Below are 21,839 nucleotides of genomic sequence, written 5' to 3'. Positions count from 1 at the left end.
TCCTGTGTATATATAAGGTCACTGGTTTATGGCTGTAACATAGTTAGTCTTTCCCTCTTGATGTAGACAAGCTAGGTCACCAGGTCCCAGGTTCTCCAGTCTTGTGAATCTTGTGGCTGATGGAACATGGTGTTCTTCTTGCCTCTGGTGAGAAAGGGGTGTTTGCATAGGAGATTTGCTCAGTACCTTGCTGTGCTGTGTAAGCAAAGAATCCTTCTATCAATTCATACAAGAACTAACCCTGCCTTTTTAAAGGTCATTTCTGTCTCAGTCAGCTCTTAAAGTTCAAGAGGAAATAAACTGCTTAGAGTTGGCATTTTTCAAGTCAAGTGTCAACTTTCCAAGCCCCCAAGCCAGTGAATGCGGAGGAAGGAGAGATTAATAAGTGAGCTGCTTGGTTAATACAGTGATTGTGCAGAAATGTTCCCTTTTTTCTTTCCTCTTTATGGGGCTTTGGAATGAAATGGAACATCATTGAAATATCTCACTTTCTCCTTTTCACTTTGCAATGCAAAAGTATCCAAAGCTCTTTAGAACTGCTTCTTTTCTCATTAGTCCACTGACAGCAAGCAGAGAGTTTGTCAGCTCCAGTGAAGTAGGACACAAGGAACATCTTATGACAATGCCAATACCTAAAAGCTCCTTTAACCACAGAATCTTATTATCCAGTGAGAATAAAATGCACTTTCAGAAAGCAGCTGAAGGGTGAAGTCTCCAAGCAGGTGCTTGCCCTTAACTGCATTGACGCCTTTTCCCATGCAGGAGACAGTGGATCGATAAGGAAATAAACAGGAAGAATGGGCTTTATTAATCAGGTACAATGGAGGCAGCAGGGGAGATGATAATGGAAGACAGGTGGCAATCCAAGGGCATGCTGAGCATGGAGCATCTACTGGCTGCCAAAGTGCCTGTATTGGATGTGGGAGATGAAGGCTATGGAGGGACCAGCACCGCTAATTGTGATGTTGGGTAACTCCAGAGAGAGTGAGCTGTGCATCCCATTTATTGTGTTGGGTTTTTAGTTTCAGTCTGGGCAACTTTTTCCTTATGTATTTGTTTTGCTGGCCCATATAAGCTCTCATGGAAGGTTTTCAGCCTAAAAATTTCTTCTTTCCTTTTTAAAGGAAAAGGAAAAAAAATAAACACATCAGCAGCATTATCTTTCTTGCTTTGCTTTCAAAAAAAAAAAAAAGTGCCATGGTACAAACTATTTTTTAAAGTGATAGATAAATTAGCCTTGCCCCATATCTCTGCATTTTCCAGTTGTATGTTCTTAACCTTCTTGTTTTGGCTGGTACAGCTATGAATTCTTAATGTAGGAATGCTCTGCCTGCCCATCATCTTGTGGAAAATGGTGGTGATAGTGTATTAAGGGCTGTTTTTCCAAATCGCTTTAAAATAGGAATAATTTTCTATTTTTCTCTGTATGCAGATGAACACTTGATCTGAAATCTCACATGGTGTTATTTTTTTATGCCCTTTGGGGTTTTATGTTTGGTTTCTCTAGATATGTATTTAAAAGAAGAACCCTTTGGAAAATTTGGGTCTTTGAAGTTTTTCTTTGGTAGTCCTACTTGTTATTGTCACCTGAGATCGCTGAAAATGAATACCGTGTGTCTGTTAACCAGAGAGAAGATCATAAGCAGATCTCTTCTTGCATGAGAAGTTGATTCACAGTCCTTTTAATTCCTATTTGTGTTCTAACAGAAATACATGATGACAGGGGCTGTGAAGAGTCCTGGCTGGTGAGGCAGGGCAAGGTGAGGATCAGCCTGATTGTTCTGGTCTGAAACATCTGCTGCTCCACAGATTATGCACCTCAACCTTTATATGTGTCTGTGGGACGCCTGTGATCTGCAGCCACTTTTTATCTCCTCTTTGCTGCATAATCCTTTTTTGCTGTCCTCTGCAAAGGCCGCACCTTTTGGATAGCAAAGTTGTGGTCTAGTTGGAGCTGTGTTGTATGGTGACCTTTGGCATGCAACGTGGTGCTAAGGGAATGAAGCAGTTCTCTACAGAAATGCCCTATCTGTTCCAAGCACTGAGAAAACCTGAACACAAGTATGTTCAAATACAATAGATAGTTATGGCCTTAATTCTTACATATTAGGAGATTTTGGGGAGCTTTTGAGTCCCCCCCTCCTTTTTTTTTTTTTTGCATGGGAAGCTTATGGTAGCAGAAACTGATTGGCTGGACCACTTGCTGCCACAGCTAAGAGCTGGCAAACTGCACCTGTGAGAATAGAATTTTTTTTTCCAGCTACTAATTTATAGTTTGGAAATTGACTATGACTCATGTGTGAAAGAGATTAAATGACAACATATTCACCTAAGAAAATGCAATAAAAATGTGCACCTGATGAAAATTTAAGCTAGATGAGATATATTGGTGTGCATTAAAAATAAGCAAACCCTCTTTTTTAACCCTTTTCCCCAGATTTGCAATCAGATCAAAAATCAACCTAAACCAATGAATCAATGCCGGAAACTTTGGGAAAGTCTAATAAAGGAGCAAAGGTACATTGATACTTTTCATGTTTTCCTCAGTTTCAAGCTTAAGGATTTCCTGAGCTGAAGGTGATACCTTTTTGTATTTAATAGCCCATGATGAATTTTCCTCCATTAATTTTTTTAGTTCTTCTATTGAAAGAGGCAGTGAACAATTGCTCCTTCTTCACCTCCTACCACTCGTGATTTTGCAGACTCACGATTGTTTTCATTCTCCTCAGACTGCTATAGCAGAATATAGTGCAGCTAAACATCTGATTTTCTGCATCAAATCCGTTCTTCCTAATTACTGAGTACTGGCCAGAGTAACACCTGACAGGGGCATGAGACTTTGGGTGGTGAAGTTTTATCAGGGCTGGTCTTCATTATTTTCCATTAGATGGAGAGGGGAGAAATGATGCTAGTATGGTCAAGTGAGTATTAAAAGGCAGAATGGGAGCAAGAATGATTGCTGTGCTAGAAATGCATGCCCAAATCACTGTGGGCTGGGAGCTGGGAAGTGAGCAGATAAAGCAGAACTGATCCCGGTGTGACTGGAGAGTCTGACAGATGCCATCCCTTCCTGGGAATGACACAACACTTGGTATTGCTTTGCATTGTGGGAAGCAATGTTTGCAAACAGCACTAGTATCCCACTAAGTATCTCTGTAATTGTGTGTTGATTTTGCTACGGAGAGATTGCCATGAAGGTGAAAAAAGGCTGTGCTGCTTCTTCCATATCCCAGGAAAGAGAGGGATGAAGAGTGCTGAATCAACCACTGTGTCCAGTAATGTCTCGTAAGCAATTCCATAGGAAATTGAGGCAGATTAACCCAAAGGGAGCTTTCATGCAACCTAAATTAGCGGCTGTTGTGCGACTTCAGTGGTGCTGTTGTTTGGCTTGGAAAGGAAGAGGTGAGTTCTGCATCCTCTCAGATACACACATGGTGCTCCAGGTGTAGATGTGATGGTATGAGCTGTTACAAACCCTACAGCTTAGACACTCACTGATTGTGCAAGGACTCCTACTGTGTTTTAATCCAGTGTAAAACTGCTGGGCTAAAAGCACCACGGAAACCATCTTAATGCTTGTGTGATGAATCATGGCACTGCACTGCCGAGGGCAGAAACTCTTCACACCACACCTGTTGAATCCACGCTGGACTACCGTCCCTTCCCTTCAGCATTTCAGTATTTGCACATGGAGCTGGTTGATGCGCGATTTGTGATACTAACTGGCTGAAATCATATTACCTTGAACAGAACTGTTCCTTTATGAGTGGTACAGAAACAAAATGACTTGTTTGCCATGTCTTTAAATTCATTTCCCTATCACAACTTCACCCCAAAATAAAGCATCTGACCTCTCTGCTCATCTAGTGATTTTGAAACCTGAAACTGCCGCATAAAGGCTATTTACATGTTCACCTGACTGGTTTCTGCATAAAGTATTCATTACAAAAAGATTGCATAGCATGTAGTATTGTTTTATTAAACATTTAAAAATATTGATGCAGAAGAATTGATGTAACAGGACTATAAATGTAGTTGTTCTGGCAGTTCTCCTTCCACAGTGACAGCTTTATTCCTCTTGCCTTACATTGGTTTAAGGGTTCTTTGAGCTAATTTGGGGGACAGAAATTAGAGGAAGGTCTAGGTAGGTCTCTGTGCCCTGCAGGTAAGTCCTAATAGTGTCAGAAGTCCAGTGCAAGATTCAGATAGTGCTGTGGATTTCTGGGTGGTAACAGGGAGAACAAACATCGACAGAATGTTTTAGGAATAACGTTAGCAGGACTTAATTAGTAAGTCTGATCTGGGCATGTCCTTTTAATGGGGAGAAATCACTGCTTGGAAACATTGTCTGAGAAAGCAGTTTGCCTCTGCTCAGCTGCCCAAATATACCGGCTGAGCAGAGTGAGAGTGTGCATTTGTACAGTATTTCTTGGGCTTACGGAGAGTGGGGCTGCAGAGCCACTGCAAAAGGAATGGCAGATATTCATGGTGTGATAGTCTAGCTTGGAAAGATCCCAGTCTCTTTAGTCTCATTATCTGATACTGGACGGCTGGAGACTAGCTCTTCTCTGCTTTGTGGGTCTGTGTTTGCTTATATACATGCCCAAAATGGATGTATACGAGAATGAAAAGTAATTTAATGGGGATGAAGCTTACTCCACACTGGATGTTTTGGGGGCAGTTTCAGCTAACTCTACTGTTTTTCCTCATTCTTGTTCTTAGATACCTGTTCTTGCTTTTATGTTTTTTTTCAATTTTAAAGTAATCTTTGCCCCATATGGAAAATAGGTACCTGGAAGACAACATCAGGGTTGCAAGGTGAAGCTCTCAGAGCGTAGGAAATGCCAGAATTAGTCACCTGATGCCCCCTTAGTCTAGTTTCCTATACCATACAGGATTCCTGTTTCACTTGGGAGAGATGGTGGATTATGTTGACTTAATGAGCAGCTATTAATGTTTTTCTACTGAAAAATTTAATAATTTATTAGTTATTTCTTATGCTAGCCCTGTTATACCAGATGCAAAACAAGGAGAAAGTGTAGCCTTATTTTAGTGATGCCATTCTGGAATAGTTAGAACTTGTTCTTTCAAAACACTTAGCATTACCCAAGGCTTATGAGTAGGTGCTATTGCTTTCAGCAGTAGTATCAGTGCCCATGCCCATAATGACTAAGCACCAAGGACTACCTTTGAAAAGTTCATGGTATCAGCTGGGAGCTCTGGCATAGGCAAGAATTGGAACCAGGTTTTTTGGGAGACTTTCAGTTGCCTTAATGCGAGACCGTTCTCTTTAAGCAATTTCTGCGCTTCATTAATCTTCCAAATTCTGCAGCAAATGAGGCAGAGATCCTGCAGAAAACAGATGCAGTTAGCAGCGAATCCTGATTTGTTATAAGAGCATGGTAGAAGAGATCGTACATTACCATGTCACATTGTTTATGCCCAAAGACACAGTGGCACTTGGAAAATTCATGGTTACAGGTCAGGTTATTTGGTCATGGAATTTTTAAGACCTTTGCAGTCTTAATATGCTTTCATATTTTGAATTTAACGATTAGCAGGTCTGTTACAATGCTATGCTTAATATGACTTGGATCATGGTAGACTGCTTTGATGTAAGTTAAGTTAAAGCAGGTGGGAGGCGAATATGAGTTGAAGTTAAATTGGTGCTTGTTTGAAAGAAAAGCCAAGAACAGCAGTCTGTCGGAGTGTTTGTCATAGATAGCTAAGTGACTTTTCAGCCATTCCTTTACTTTTATCTATGCCAATGTCCCATGGGTAAGTGCTAGGGGGTAGTACTTAATTATTTGGGTTTATTTGTTGTCAACAAGTATCCATTACGAATTCTCTTCTGAGTCCCCAGTGAAAACCTAGACAGGTTTTCATCACATAACCTGGAGGGGGTTTCACTGACAAAAGCCTGATGCTGAAATGCTGAGCCGTAGCTTTGAATTTTAGTAAGAATTATGGTGGGGGTCCATCACTGAATTGTTCTGCAAGAAATATTTTAGACAATTGTGTTTCTATAAATTCATTCATGTACTCTTAGATTCAGATATTAAAAAAAAGAAAGTGACTGAACAGTAATACACAATACTCATTTCAATACTCATTTCACTGTGGAGTACAGTAATGCACATTGGAAATGAGGTCTCATTGGAAAAGGTAATTTGAAACAGATCCGCAGAACCTTCACGAAGCTATAATGAGTCATGAGTCTGTGAGGGCTCACTTGTTATATTGCAGTGGAAGGTTTAATGTTTTGTTTTTCTCATCGAAACACTTTGACCCTCTTTATTTTATTAAGATAAGCTATTATCTAACTGTCAAGAACCTAGAATTTCAGCAGATTTGTTTGCTGACAAGTTGGTTCAGCACAACCATTTTCCTACTCACGTCTCTCCCTATTTCAAGCAAATTTTCCTTTTTTCACTTCTCTTTATCAGTCCTTTATCCTTTACAGCTCCTCAGCTCTCATGCTGCCTATTCCCAGATGACTTTTCTGCTCTCATGATAAGTGTTGGTTTGAATTCATAACAGAAATTGGAAATACTCTTAGTCACTCGTGATGTCTGTGCTGTGTTGCTGTGCTTCACACCAGTGCTGGAGAGTTGGGCCCGTGACTTGACAGCTTGCTGGGAGGGAGAATACTTATCAAATTCAGAGCATTTACAGGAGATTTTTTACAATGCACATTATACTGGATAGGGTTGAGAAAACTATGTGGTGCCTTCACCTTACTTCCCACTTTTGACTGTGCAACAAATTGAAATCCTTGCCACGTGTATTTGGGGGTGAGTGGGCTTGGTGGGGAAGGATAGAAGTAGAGGCTTAATCTCTCTAGTGAGGGAGAAGCCAAAAAAGACTAGTACAAAAAGAGTGAGAAGTTTTGACTTTCTTCATCATATTTGGGCATGGCCGTGAGTTCATCCAGCCCACAAGTGTGATTATAGATTGGTAACTGATGGGGCCGACTGCATTATTCATTATGGTTCAGATTGAAATGAAATCGTGGAGGGCAATTTTCTGTCTCACACTTCAAGGTCAGATGAGAGTATTTATTATTCCCTCTCTGTTTATCTGTGAATGCAAATTGAATTTAGTGATTCAAATTGATGAAATGTTAGAAATATAAAACTCATCAGAGCCAACATGAAGAGAAATTACTGGGTAGAGCTGGCCAGTGACTTCACCATCCCATGTACAGGCCTCTGCTTTGATTAGTAATTATTTCAATCTTTGGGTTTTCTCATTCCCAGTTTTGTTTCAGTTGTTGTCATTTTTATTTTCAAAGAAAAAAGTGTAATAACACTTTGAAGCATTTAGAATTTGAATTAGATGATGTAAATAAAGCCAGCTGCAGAGAGGATGCTTGGATCCTGGCTGGAGAAAAGGTTTTCTTTCAAAATTCTTCCTTGGGGTTGGTTTTTTGGAGGTTTTTGTTTGTTTGTTTGTTTTCTTCCCTCCTATGACAGTTCCTTTTCTCCAGTATTTTGCTCCCTTGCATTGCACTGCATGTTCAAAGCTGGCATGGGGTGTGATGGGGAAGGGAGCAGCCGTTTGCCATCTTTTGGTGCTGAAGCTCCATGCATTTCCTTACTGACATATCGCCCACAGGCTGACCTTCCTCACCAGCCAGTGTTTTTAGGAGAGCAAAAACTAGGATCTGCAAAGAGGACCAAATAAGCATGGCTGTTTTATTGAGATAATGGGAATGGAGATATTCTTTTCCCAACCCACTGTAATGCATTCTGAACAATTTAGTGAACATCTTGGCCCTGTTCGGTGTATCAGGCTGTGGTCAGCAGGCATTGCCATAGTGTGGTTCCCGTTTTCTGCAGGGTTGGCAAGACACTTTTAACTTGTACGGGGGGGATTATTCTTATCTCAGAGTGGGAGTGGAAAATCCTTATCAGTGAATGCTCTTTAAAAATAGGCAGTCCTCTGTAATTGCCAAATGCCACATACAAAATTATGATACAGAGATAGATGATACATGCTGTGCAGGCTATATGCTGTGTTAATAATTGTAGAGGACTGTTGTTTTTAACTCCTACTTTTTAATTACTTGCATTTTATTAAGAACGTTTAATATTTGCTTCTCTACCAAGCACTGCGCAGGGAATCAGTTTGCTCAGGATGCAAGTGTGTCTAACTTCTTGTTGATTCAGAACAAGAGCCATGAGCATTTGGACATACCAAAAGCCCTTAATAGATTTGTCTACATAAGCTATTATAAATCACTTTGTGTATTCAACTATCAGCTTGATTTCTCCTGTAGCCAATTTTACCGAAGACGGCAGCGTTTTCAAGTTAGTAAGCATACAACAAGCAACGTGGGTTCAGGAGTTTTTAAATACCAGTAAAGGTTTCATTCGCCAAATAAATGCCTTTAATAGAAGCTTTGGCCTTATGAACATTTCAGTGTTGCAGGCTTAGAAAAAGGATATTTATGCCTGTAGTTATCTCACTCTTGAAATATTTTACATTCCAGAATTCAGTGATGGATGTATTTGACAAACTATTCATGTTTCAACTTAAAAGCAAAACAAACCACAGAAGTCTCTCATTTATTAATTAAGACATTGTTTTCATTCTCATCTTGATGGTGGATGTGGAAAGCATGTTTATTAGCGTGACAGTAAATCTTGTGTCGAGTGGCTGATTAATATCCATTCAGATAGAGCCACACTGGCCTTTGCATTTTGGCAATGCTCCTGTTCCTGGTTCCTTTGGGTTGTGGACAGCAAAGCTGTGTGTGTTGCAGCAAGAGTGTTGACCCTGTAATGAAAGGAGCAGAGGGTGCCTGATGTGAATTTCTTTTAGTAAATCCTAACTCCTGCCAGTCAATTATGGCTATTGTACCAGGGCTGGGACATAAAATTTGTGTTATTTCTGTTCTATAACTGTTCATTTCTGAGCCTGATATTTATGCTGCTGGTTAGGGAGTAAAATTAAATACAGTCTCAACGATAAAACATATTGTCAGTGTACCAATAAAGCTCTGAACATCTGTCTGCTTCTTACCCATTTCATCTGTCCACACTAGCAAAATAAGTCTCTTTGTGTTGTTCCCTCATTATAAATTCAGTATGATTCAAGTCTTCTTTGTATGTAGAGCAGCAACATGGTGTATGAACTGCTTATTTTTGAATGATTTGTGATTTATGGAAGCCTAATGATGGTGAGTAACATAAAAGGTCTTTGAGAAAATACAAAGTGTGAACCAAGAGAAAGTTTGCAGATATCTGCTGAAGTCTTGGGAGAAATAAATAGCAAGAGGAAAGCTTGTCTTCCTACTGACTCTGTAGACTGTTTCGTGTAGTATTTTCTGTAGCGGTATTTCATATGGCTCTCTGTAAGGCACAGTGCAAGCTTTAAATAAAATATACCCCATGTGATTACTGCCACTAAAGATGTTAATATTTTGTATCATTGCTCCTTCTGAATGTAGTAAGCAAATAACAGATAACATGGAAATGTTGGCCTCCATAGTTCTCACTTGTGTGTCGCAGTAGCAGCGCAGTGTTTGAGAGCAGGGATGGATGCTGCTGCTTCAGTTTATTCACAGTTTTGTATGTGAAGAAGAGAGGTAGCAGAACAAGATGCCAAACAACCTTATTTTAATACAAATTAGCACCCAGACCTTTGACTTCTGAGCTGAAATACTTATAGCACTAAAATAATCTCCTCCTTCCTGATGTTTGTTTTTTCTAGTTTACCTGCCTTAAATTTGTTAGTTTAGGCAGCTCCATTCTGCAGCAGTGTTCTCAGAGCTCCCCTCCGTCTTTTCAGCAGCATTTTATAATGGATCAATTTTTTCCTTTTTTAGCATAAGATGGAAATTTTTCTGTTTTGCCAAGCCCCACCTTTTCTTTCCTGTGTCCTGGCCCTTTTTAAGTCAGACTGGTTTTATCGTCATCTTCTCCCTTCTTTTTTTCCTTTTGAATTCCCATCCCAGATGGTGGTGATTCCTGTCGAGGCAGGCTGGGCAGAGGCTGAGGGGGGAAGAAGTCTGTGCCAGGAATTGGAGGTTGGAAGGAGCCTTGAGAGAGGGGACAGACAGGGATGTTCTGCTGCTATCCACTGGACAATATGAAGACATGCTGGAGTTACCTTGTTGCTACTTATGCCTTCATGTTGGCTTATAAAACCCAGGGGAGAAGAACTGGAATGAAAAATAACATTTTTGTTCAAGCTCTCTGTTTATCAGTTTCCAGTGTGGTTTATGTCTTTGTGTGTACTGTCTATAAATGTGTAGATATGTTGAGAAGGCTGCAAGTTGTCAAGCCTCAGGAACGGGTGTGCTTTTCTTCATCCAAATGTCTCGCTACAAAACAATTTCCCTTGGTCCTTTTGCCTCATTAGCTTCTGTGCTAACCTTTTTATTTTGGACCCTGTCATGAAGATGTTGATAGTTGCAGCCTTTTTCTTTTTTCTGTTATGTATGTGTGATAGCACTGTCATGGTATTTTCCCTCTGTGCGTCTTCAGTGTTCTTCCCATCCACGCTCTCTGGTTTTTGGTGCTTTCTCTTTGATGTGATCCTTGTATCTGACAGTTGGCCCTGGTATGTGCAAGTGTCTCATCTTTTCCCGCATTGCAACATGACCCAGACAGTGTTGCTCTTCTAATTGTCTCTGTGCCGCTGTGCGTTTCTTGTTTTCCTCTCAGGTTGATATACAGACTGGTTCTGGCATCCTGTTTGCTTTCCCTGTTATTTTTTTAGTATCTCTGAGGTGGTAACTTGGCTACCAAAAGGATGGAATGATTAAAATAATGTTTTATGGATCATTGGGGGGGGGGGGGGGGAAGCTGTCAGCTGCTTTTGTAATTTTTTGAAGGAGATTATTAAAATGTATCTTATAGCTTCAGTATTCACTCTCTGCTGTCATTGTTCTCAGTCTTTCAAAGAACATTCTGGAAAATGAAGTTTTATCATTAAGATTACATTAAAGTGGATTACAGAAGGGAAGAGCAAAATATGAAGAGTCTCAACAGCTGAGAACAGAAAGATGTTGGCATCTCATTCAATGGGATGTGCAAGAAGGAACATTAATAGGCTGATAAACAGAAATGAATTTTTCCCTTTAAGGCTTAAAAGGTTTACTTTGAACTTGCAAAGATTTTTAGAAATGCCAGTTCTCCAAGCTTATGTTGAATGGAGAACTTTGGGCCTGCTTTATTTTATTTTTTTAATGCTCATTTTGAGTGAGCAATTACTTTTGAAAAGCCAGAGGTGTCATCAGTGTGGAAGAAGAGTGCCCACGTTGAACTTTTAATAGCATTTGCTGCTGGGCACCTACATTCAAATCCTGTTTTGTGTCAATAAGGAATATAACTTTCTTTCTCGATTTTTTCTTATAGAGACATTTTATGTTGTATTTGGTGCAGTTTCTGGAAGAATTATCAATCTGTCCGAAGAGAGGAAGAAGGGATCTCAATAATTTGCTTTGGCATGGTGTGGAGGGTTGTAAGGAAGTAGGATTTCATGCTTCCTCTACCAAGGAAACCTATGGTAACAGAGTCAGTTCAGAGAGTTTGAGTGTTGTCTCTGCTTTCATAGACATCTCTGGCATTTAAATTTTATGTACATTAACATCACATGTGATCTTAGGCTGAAACATAAACAGATGGTGGTGTTCTTTCCGAACACCATGCAATGGCTGAGGAAATTGCCCATTTGTCTCTCTTTGCTTAACTTTTCTCATGTTTTAAAAGTCATTTTCCAACCTAGTTCAAGAGGTATGTGTGTGGCAGAATGTCTGTGCTCTCCATGAGATGTGAATCTCAAATATTTTTCATTATTTCAAGAAGGAAACCTAGCACATATCTCATTTTTCTTTGTGAATGTCAACTCAATCATAATCTGTAAGTCTACTCACCATTTATAGAAATAGGTCACAATATTGGGAGATTAGGAAAAAAAAATTCTCCACTGTCCTATCAAAATGTTTTGCAATAATCAAATATGAGATTCTGGCTGTTTTGTAGTATTTAATCTTATGTTTGCACTTTTTTCTGTTGTTCTGACCCTAATCAGGACTAAGTTTCTTTGATAGAGCAAATAATATTTGCAGTAAGGTTTCTGTAGTGCGATTTAATTTCTTATAACACAGTTGATGAAGTTTTTGTACCTATATTTACCCTATGCATAAAAAAAGAATATTGTTGAACAAACTCTAATGAATCTTAAGACAGTAGCTGAGGTTACCTAGTCTCACCCATCCGTTCTGCCCTGTATTGGAGGCTGACCTGTTGCAAACCTGCTAGGCTGGCACATATGCATGGGTGTAAAGTCTGTCTTAGCACAAGCTTAGCGAAGTCTGTCTTAGTACAAGCCCCATGGAAAGGGGGATAAGTGTTTTAAGCCTAGGATTTTGAGAGGCATGGTGTGATGAATCTTCCTGTTACATTTTAAGATGTTGCCCAAGTTGTGTCCATCTACCAGAAATTACTGTCAGCCTAAATTGCCCCTGAAGGGGTGTTCAAGGTATAGGATACTGTATTGTGAACTGAGCAGCTGAGGTGTGAGCACATGTTTGCATTTGCTAGCTATACTGCAAAGTGGTAACCTCCAACAAAAGGATGGGCTGGAGACCGGTGGTGGGTAGCTTTATAATTTGGCAGCCGTAACTTCTGAATGTTGTGAGGTTTGTACATTGCAAGTAATCACTTCTTGAGTGACATATATGTGCTTGTGACATTTGACCACATAACTTTATCCCATATTTCACAGTATGCCAGGACTCAACCTGCTATTTGTTGTCTTTGGATGTTGGTTTCTAGGAAGTTTTTTAATATTGGATTTATTTTGTTGAATCTGACAAGAGTTGATTCTCTACTTCATCCTGTGGAATTCTTGCATTGTTCAATAAGCAAAAGGCTAGTGTTTCTATTAAGCATCCACAAGACTGAATTTGAGATGTTTGCTGAGGTTGGGGTGGGGAAGGGAACATCCAGTGCAAGGCTGGCACTGCTTCATGTTCCATCGCCACAGATACTACTCTTGGGCACAGGTTCCCTTTTTGACTGATTAATTAAAACAGAACCAAGGAAGTAGTGGTGCCCTGGTAATGAAATTATCCATTTTCAAATGCAGATTTGAAGCCCTCTTGATGAACTTTCCCACCTGAATACAGCAATGAAGAGACTATTTCACAGTCCCTGATTATTAAATTGGTCTGTGAATGGTTCCAAATTGAACTGGAGGTTTAAACAGGCTTCTAATTAATCCAGTGTTTTAAAGTACATGTTTTTCTTCAAGGAGGAGGATTTTGAGGTAGGGGCACAGCTGCACAGGGAATTTTGGTGAATTCCTATATAAATTTCCCAAAAAGCACAGTTTGGTGACCTGGCAGTGCACGATGTACCTGATTTACACTAAGAGTATCTTTTAAGGTAGTGTTCCCTTTCGGATCTATCTAAACACTACCTTAATGATAGTGCTATTTTATTTAAAAGCATTTTTATTTATTTTCTTTTAATTATAATGGTAAAGAATACCCCTCTGAAGCACTCATAAATTTTCCAGTGTTGCTTTTAACATCAGAGAAACAAAGATCTTCTGTTCCTGACTAAGCTAGAGATGTTGGTTTTGATCTTTCTAGCTTGCTTGAGGGTTTTCGACTTGTGTGCAATACTTTTTTTCATGTCCTGCTTACTCTTTAAATACTTAGTTAGTGCAGTCCTGGATAAACTTGCCATACTTAAATTATGAACTGACTTCTAACATCACAAGTATTATTTCACTCGTATTTTGTTATTGATCAAGTACTTTGCCAGCATACTTGATCTGTGATATGCTGCTCGATGTGTGCCTTGGAACAGCTGTCCATTAGTGTCCCAGCAGCAGAGTGAGTATCTGAAGGGCATGCGTGAAGAACATCTGCAGGAATACATGGATAATTGTGTGTCACCATGTCATGCTGCGCAGAGAGCTGAGAAGAAGAGGGACCAAGCTATTTGGCTTAATTGAGAATCGTGTCCACACTGCAAAAGAAGTGCTAATCACCTGGCCTCAGAAGACATGTCTCTTCCAATATAGATTGCTGGCAAGAGCAATGTGCAGGTGGTGGCTATAATTACTTGCTGAGTATTATCTGTCTGTCAAAGCAGATCATATTAAACCTCAGTTTTACTTCTATTTTGTTAGAAAAAAAATGAAAAGAGACAGTAGAACGCAAGATTATGTGTCGTTTGTTGAAAACAAGCATCTTCTCAAAGGCAAGCCAGTTGATTTTGAAATAGATATGCAATTATTTAAATGGTTTGTATATGTGAGGTTCCAGTAGTTGTCTTGTGCTGAGCAAGAAGGCTGTCACTGTGATGGTTCTCCTCTCATATCTCTTTCTGAGAACAGCTGATAATAAGACTGCAACTACTCGGTTTCCAGTGGTGCAATGTAAGATGAAATGGCACCAGCCCCTGTGTCCTGGTATCATGGTGATGCTTCTCCTCTCAGGCTTTTCTGATCTGTCTGACTAAGAGACAGTGGTCAAGATTTCACAAGTCTGTGTTATCTTTCTTAGTGCCCGAATACTAGAGAAGGCCCGGCAGCAGCTACAGGAAGAAGTACTACGGATTCAGAGCCAGCTCTTGGATGAGAAGAAGAAACGTGAGCAGCACGAAGCACTGGTCAGACGGCTGCAGAAACGTGTACTGCTACTCACCAAGGTGAGTTTCTAGATAATGTTTGGAAAAGCCCGTGTCCTTATTTCTTTCCTCCAGGTGCAGTCCTTTTCTTCTTTGTTCACCTCTGTAACTGCTACTACAAAGTTGCTATGGGGTCTTCGTATAGTGGGTGCTATAAGACACGTGAAATTTGTATTTAGGACTCCGTTACAATAAAAGTACTAGTTCATCCTAAGGCTTTGCTAGGGTTCCCCCATCCGGGCTCATGCTGTGTTGGCGATACGTGACTTTGTCCCAGGCTTGGCATTTGTGCAAGAGCAGAGAATTGAATCATGTTGTCGCTAGAGTGTTTTGAGCCACTGAAGGGAATTTATAATGGCTTTGGCTGCATCGCCTCCTCTCCTAAAGAGAACGAAACGACGGCACCTTGTCAACTGTTCCTGTGGAAAAACAATTTACAGAGAGTAAGAGATTTGCCTTCTTCTTACGCTGAGAAGTCTGTTCAAATGTAATGGTAGGCACTAGACCAGTAAATTGAAAATACGTTTTAAGATTCTTTCTATAGGATATATCAAAGAAGCCTGCATTATCCTATATCAGGTATGCACTCGTGATGAAATTCTGTACAATAATTTTGAAGTCTGTAGAGCATTGAAAACTTTATATTAAATTCTGAGAGTGCTCTTTCCCAAAGGGAATAATAATTCTCTGTAGTCAGAATGATAGTTACTTCACTTTCCAAGAATGCTCCTTACAAAACTTCACTCATCTGAGCAATCTCCCTGATGTTATAAAGCTGCTCACGTAAGTAAGCTTATGTGTGTGCATAAGGTCAGACTCAAGTAGTTAGAGCACGTGAGGGGGAGCCAGGAACATCACTGTGTACGGGGAGGAAAGATGCTGGTATGGGAGTGTCTGAGCAAAAGGGAAAGGAGCTGTTCGGTTGCCTGTGCTTTAGGCTTTAATTTTCAGTGTCGACTAAAGCATTTTGATCGATTTTAATTGTGTTGCACCCAATTCTGCGTAATTCCGTGTCATTGTTGAGCCAAAGAAGCTGTGATATATGGTGCAGTAAGCAGGGCTTCTTGAAGCATGAAGCAGCCACTTTACAAGAGGATATTCTATCAGATCTTCTGGCTGCAAAATTTGATGCCATGGAGAGTCACATAAGTGAGAAGAGAAAAATGACAGCAGTTCTTTCTGCTTCACACTGAGGTAGACACTGCAGTCAGGGTGGATGGACCAAACTCTCTCCATGGAAACAGAAAAGGCATCTCTTCTTAGTCTTTCTAATACCCCCAGCAGCAGACAGCCCTCCATAGTGTTCTAGTTTGTTACTGGCATGGCTGGATATGACACAGGTGGATACTGAACCTAATAAAAATCCTTCCTTTACAACCTTCTCAGCTGTCTAGCATTGCGCTGGGCTGCTCAGCCCTGAAGGAAGTTTCTCAGATCATTTCTAAAATATTCCCTTTGTTAACTTATTTCCAGTTCTCAGCAGAAACATGTTTTGTTGTAGAACACAAAATATTATTACTTTTCTTTAAATACTGGACAAAAAGACAACAGTACTTTGTCATGTAATGGATTGTACCCTAATTTATATAGAAAGACAGAGCCTTTGCTTTGTTTGCTATCCTCCCCCTGAAGAGTAGAGGAAACGTTGGAAATGTCCTTCATCAGACCATGACAAATAAACTCCTGTTTTGACAGTGGAAGTTTTCAGTGTGCTCAATGATTCCTCAACTGACCTGTTTTAAAGGAATAAAGACTTTGCTGTTCTCTGAAAATTTATATTCCAGAGAATGCTAGGCGTCCTTTGTGAAGAAGTACATGCATTATGGTACTTGGGCAATCTATCCTTGGCACCGTTTCTCCTGCTGGTTGCTCTTCTCATGCAAAACCAGAAGGAGGAATTCCATTTAATTAAAAAAGTAGGATATTGTGATTTAAAATGAGATTGAGCAAATATATTGCCTGTTAAAAATAATTATTTTACATTGAAAGCGTATCACCTAGAATGGTATTTAATCATCTAATTAGCGGCATCAGTCGTACAGTGTCCTTCTATGTAATTTGAGAATGGAAAAGATGAGCGCTCTCTATTGAATCTTTGTCTTGTTAAATAGGACTGTGAAAATCTAATTTGGGGGAGACTATTATATATATGATTGAATTGCTATTGCTTTTGATAGTGTGATTTTTGCATTTGTGTATATTTGACCCTCTAGTAGGGCAGTGAATCTGTTCCTGTATGCTGAGCAAATAAGGATTGAAAGGCATCAGATGTGTTTAACAGTGCAAGTTTAATGCAGTAATAGCTATCTTTTCTTTTGGCTCAAATAGTAACCTGGAAGTCTCAGGCCTTGAATATGTTTTAAAAGACCAATAGAAAATGATAAACTGTTCTTCATCTGATAACAGCAGTGCCTAATATTTTAATAGTAAACATACTGTCTTCAAGAGGTACTTGCTTTGCCAATCTGATTCCTTCTCAACTTACTTTTATGGCTATTGAATTTTTTGCCTCAAAATTCAAGCAATACTTTTTGGTTTTCACAGATTGCCTGTCTCACTTGTTCAGTTTTGTTCATTTTCTACTTGCCACAGTCTCTGTCTTTCTTGGTTGCTCTCATATTTCCATTTCAGTGCATTTAACTTCTCCCTCCATTGCTTGCTTCCTCGCCTCATTTGCTTGTTTTGGGCTTTCTTGACCTTACTTGGGCCTTTCCAGTTGGTTTACTGTTTGGAATTGGCACAATTGTCAGTCTAGGATACTTTGGTGAGACACTACAAATCTCTCTTCCCTGGCAGACTTGAAGAACAGCATTCTCCAGTCTTTGACGTACTAGTGCAGTGGTCCAGCCCAATCGATTCCACCTCTGACAGTGGGCTGGCGTAGGAGCTGTGTCCTGGTTATTCCTGTTGACAAACTGCTGTTTAGAACATGTTAGTTGATTAGTTTCTCCCATATGTCCTTGTAAATCAGGGCAGTACTGAAGTTTTCTGATCTACATGTTTTCAGTGAAACATAAGACTAGATTTGGACACCCTAGAGGTTTTCAGACATTGATGGCTTGAAGGTATCTCCTGGAGTGTCACTCTGTTCACTTAAGGTGATGAAAAAGAAATTGATGTTTGAAGGATGTATTCACTTGCTCTTTTAGAAATCCACTTGGCTGGGCTCGCTGTCTGTTATGCTGTCTTTTTGCTTTGGCTTTGCTCAGAGTTTTAGGGAAATCTCTAATCTTTGCTTTATTACCTGAAGTAGTTCAGATATAGCAGTAGTGGGAGATATCTGAAATGCTGGGGAAAGACCTAGTCCACCTCTGCCCTTTTTCCTGTTTGATTTACTGTTGTATTGGCTTTGAATGCCATGTTTACCTACACAGTTTCCTACCCTTTCTAAAAAACCTTATCTGAGTGCAAGCAGCTGATTGAGTCAGTATTTAATGGAAGGAAAGCTCTTGTCTATTTGTTTCAGGAGGACAGCTTTCAGGAGGCACAAATGGACCTTGTGCAGCAGAAGCGAGGCTGGAGAAAAGCAATAAAGGCATGCTGAAGGGTTCCCAAAGCTTTCTGATGTGGAGGGCCAAAAGTTGTCTTGTATGGATCTTTTTAGGGTTGTCACCTCCTCCTCTCCTCGTGTGATTTTACCTGGTTGTGATTAGCCCTTAGCTGTATTCCTTACTTAGCTGCTGTTAGGGTTCAGACCTGCCAGCCTCTTCTCCTGCACGCCTGCAGTTCAGTGACTCCTTAAACAGTTATTTCTTCTGCGCACAGAGCTGGTGGACATAACTACATGAAGCTGCAGAGTGAGTAGGAACAGCCTATAACACGTGCAGCAGATTTGACCAGAGACAAAACGCCCTGCTTTTTTGCAGCCAGTGTGTGATGCTTTGCGGGAAGCTCTTGCCCATTTGCATACACCAAAACACAAAATGGGAAACCCAATTTCAGCTACTTCTTGTAACTTATTCCAAAGAAGTCTGAATTGCTTCTCAGATTGTAGACTTTGTGAATGTACACTGTCCTAATTGCATCCCTTGCTCCCTTGCTCTTGTATAAGGCATGATGCAGCAAATGAATTAATCTGATTGTACTGGATGTTGTTTTTTTGCTTTGTTTATTTCCAGTCTGTGCATTTGTCTGCCTTTGGGTACTCCACTGCCTGGAGAAGAGGCTGAAAAATTCCATTTTTTTTTCTAAGCTTTCGACCAGATCACGTGATCTGATAGGAAATCTGTTTCTATTGAGACATAATTTAGGCCATCACCATAAAAGTTGGAGATTAAACAAGTATTGATTAACCAACTCCAGCTGACTGACTGTACCACATGTTCCTGGAGATATTTTTGCAAGAGTCAGTGCGAAGTATGTAAGTGACTCCCAGAGCCGAGAATGGCAGAGATGCATCAGAAATGGGACTAGGTAATTAAACTGTTCATTAAGCATGGCAGATGCAGAGTTCATGACTTGATTTGCCATCTGCTTTGTTTTGTAATCAGTAAAGATTTAAAATAATGCTGACGGTTTCCCTGTCACATTGGGTCCTGCATTATATTTTTTCTTAGGGGGTAGATGATTTTAAAGCACAAGGAAGGATCTTAAAGTTCTGGGGGTTCAGCAAAGTGGGTGAATTAACCCTTTTCCTGGGATATGTAAAAAACTAGCTTTAAATATTGCACTGAGTGGCAATAAAAACAGCCACTCTGGCAAACAGTTGCCTTGCAACAGACCTTCTTTTGGGTATCATACCCTGTGCTCTGTGTCCAGGTAGCACGGACGGCTTTGGGCAGAACTGAGCCGCTCCTCTGTGTTATGAGTAGTATCGAATGCTTTTCCCTGGCTATTATGATATGATGCTTCTTCCTTCCTTCAGTCCACTTCATGACTCCATGTATATCATTTAAGCAGTGCCATTACTCATGCATCACCAGCTGTGCTGCCACTGTATATGTGATTGTTAACTGCTGTCAGCCTGACCCTTGCCAGTCCTTTCCCTCTGCTCACCGTGTCTCCCCTTCGCAGATTTTTATAAACCCATGGAAGTTATCTTCCTTTTTATGCCTGCAAAGAAATACATTTTAAAGCAATTCCACTGCTCCCTCTTCTGTGATTCAGCGAGGCAGGTTTTGTCGGGTGAGGTAGTGCTTACTAGATCATCCTGCATGCTTGAGAAGAGGGAGACAAGGCGCTCTGTGTTTGAAAGAGGCTCAACAACCTTTTAGATTGAGCACAGTTCCCTTTAATTTCAAGTTGATTCTGTTAATCAGTTAAATAATGTCAGAGAAAAGGTGATTGGTAGTTATGGGCAGAGGGGGATGATAGCAAGGGAAGAGAGAAGATCATTAACTGCTGTGGGACAGAGAGAAGTAATTGCTGCCTGTGGTGGAGTACAGGGGGTTTGAACAGGTCTCTGCTGAATTGTAATTTTTAGTATTCAGTAACATCATGAATTTTAACTCCCAGACTTCTCTTGTAGGGTGCCTTTTTTAAAGGATGAGGACTAACAGGTCAGAGATGAGGTAGATGCTTTTATGAAAAATCTCCCCTCTCTTGCCTGTTAGCTGGTGTTATATTGATCCCGAGTTCAGTCTGGTACAGGGTGGTTGTTGGGCTTCGTGTTTGTGGTTTACACAGGAATGTCTGGGTTACTGGATAAAGCATGCTAAGTTTTGTAAGGAGAAAGTGGGATTTGGGAGTTTGATGACTGCTGCTGTAGACATTTTCTGTTGGGGTGAGGAACTATCACGTTTTGTGTTTGCTTTTGTTGGTCTTTGACAGCCTTGTGTCTTGTGAGGTGGAGGTGCTTCAGGGAAAGAGAGTTCTGGAAGGATTTCTTTTCATACTAGGGTGGTTTTTTTTCCTCCTGTATAACCCAAATTTGTTGTTATTTTTTTGAGTAACTTCTTCCAGTTACTTACTGTCATGTGTTGATCCTGATCCACCTAACCACCTTCTGGAGCTCGGGCAGCTGCCTCCCAAATGTAGCAGAGTTGGAGGTAATTTGCTGTACCACTCTTTGCCTGCAATAGATGATCTACAAGGAGATACTGAAAATATTTATTCTGACAACACTTTTCCTGTCTGTTGTTTTTTTAAATGTCTGTCACTGGTCTACTTTACCTTTCTTAATTGTCTTGCTGTCTCCATTGTAAGGACCTTTAAATCATGCTCTCGCCTTCCATATGTAACAGCTTTCCAGGATCTGTTGACCTAATTTCAAATGTCTCTAGATCTCAGAGTTTGAGAGTGATTTTTCTCCTTTGTCTGTACCCCGCAATTTGTCTGCTTCTGGGTTTTATTTAGCTTGTAATAGAGTGGACTGTCTATAGTTTTCATGGAAGTTGCTACAGAAAATAGAAAAGAACAGATATAAATTTTATCAGCCTTACCATAGTCTTGACCGCATTACACAAGTCACTCAGCTCTGCAACTACAGAAAGATAGCAGTGTTGGTGGCTTCACCCTGCCTTTCTCATGAACCAGTCATAACACTTAATGAAATGGTTTCATCTGCAGTGCCTGTGCTGCCCTTTCTGTAGCATGCTGATCAGAATCCCCCAATACTCTAATGGCAATTTTTGCAGAGATTGGTACAATGACAGACTAACTTTGTGCTGATTTATACTGATGCTTCGTTATATTCATTACAAGATCTTATTTGCATGCTTGACATTTAAAAATATTGTGTTTGGAAAGTGTTATTTAGTTTGAGACCTTTATTAAGCAACCTCAGTCTAAGAGTTTAATTGTTACTGATAGCTAAGAGTATAATTACCTCAGTAAAATATCATGACTATATTAAGCAAATGGAAATTGTCTTCTAGAATAAAGTGAGTACAAGCCATTTTCCTTTGAAACAGGCTGTTGCACGAGGCCTGCTAATACAATTTACTAATACAATTGCAGAATCTCTCTGTAAAGAATGGATAAGGAGAGTGAAATCGATGTGTTTGGAGAAGACGCTGTCTGTAGTAGTTTCGAAGCAGTGCACAAGGACCATTTGGAAGGAGAAGTATCTTTAAACCAGAAAATATTACTGTTTCTCAAGCAAGATTTCCAGATTTCTGAAAGACAGGAGAAATGTGTGTTTTCTGGGATGCACTCCCAGACAAGTGCACGCTTGTCTTTTGCTTGGTTTTCTTTGTTTGACACTAACTTCATTACTTTGCCTGATTTGGTCATAGGTTTACCGCT

General features: G+C 40.1%; 1 protein-coding gene across 2 annotated transcripts in view; it reads left to right on the top strand.

The window, feature by feature from the left end:
- MAD1L1 (mitotic arrest deficient 1 like 1) overlaps positions 1 to 21,839 on the top strand; it is a 376,699-nt gene that overhangs the window by 102,866 nt on the left and 251,994 nt on the right. For both annotated transcript variants that reach the window (XM_069810261.1, XM_069810260.1), the window contains exon 11: positions 14,531 to 14,675. In XM_069810261.1, the coding sequence (XP_069666362.1) occupies positions 14,531 to 14,675 (145 nt within the window). The remainder of the gene's footprint in view (positions 1 to 14,530; positions 14,676 to 21,839) is intronic.

This window comes from Haliaeetus albicilla, chromosome 22 (genome assembly GCF_947461875.1).
Source record: "Haliaeetus albicilla chromosome 22, bHalAlb1.1, whole genome shotgun sequence".
Classification (NCBI taxonomy): domain Eukaryota; kingdom Metazoa; phylum Chordata; class Aves; order Accipitriformes; family Accipitridae; genus Haliaeetus; species Haliaeetus albicilla.
This window is presented reverse-complemented; position numbering and strand designations above follow the sequence as displayed.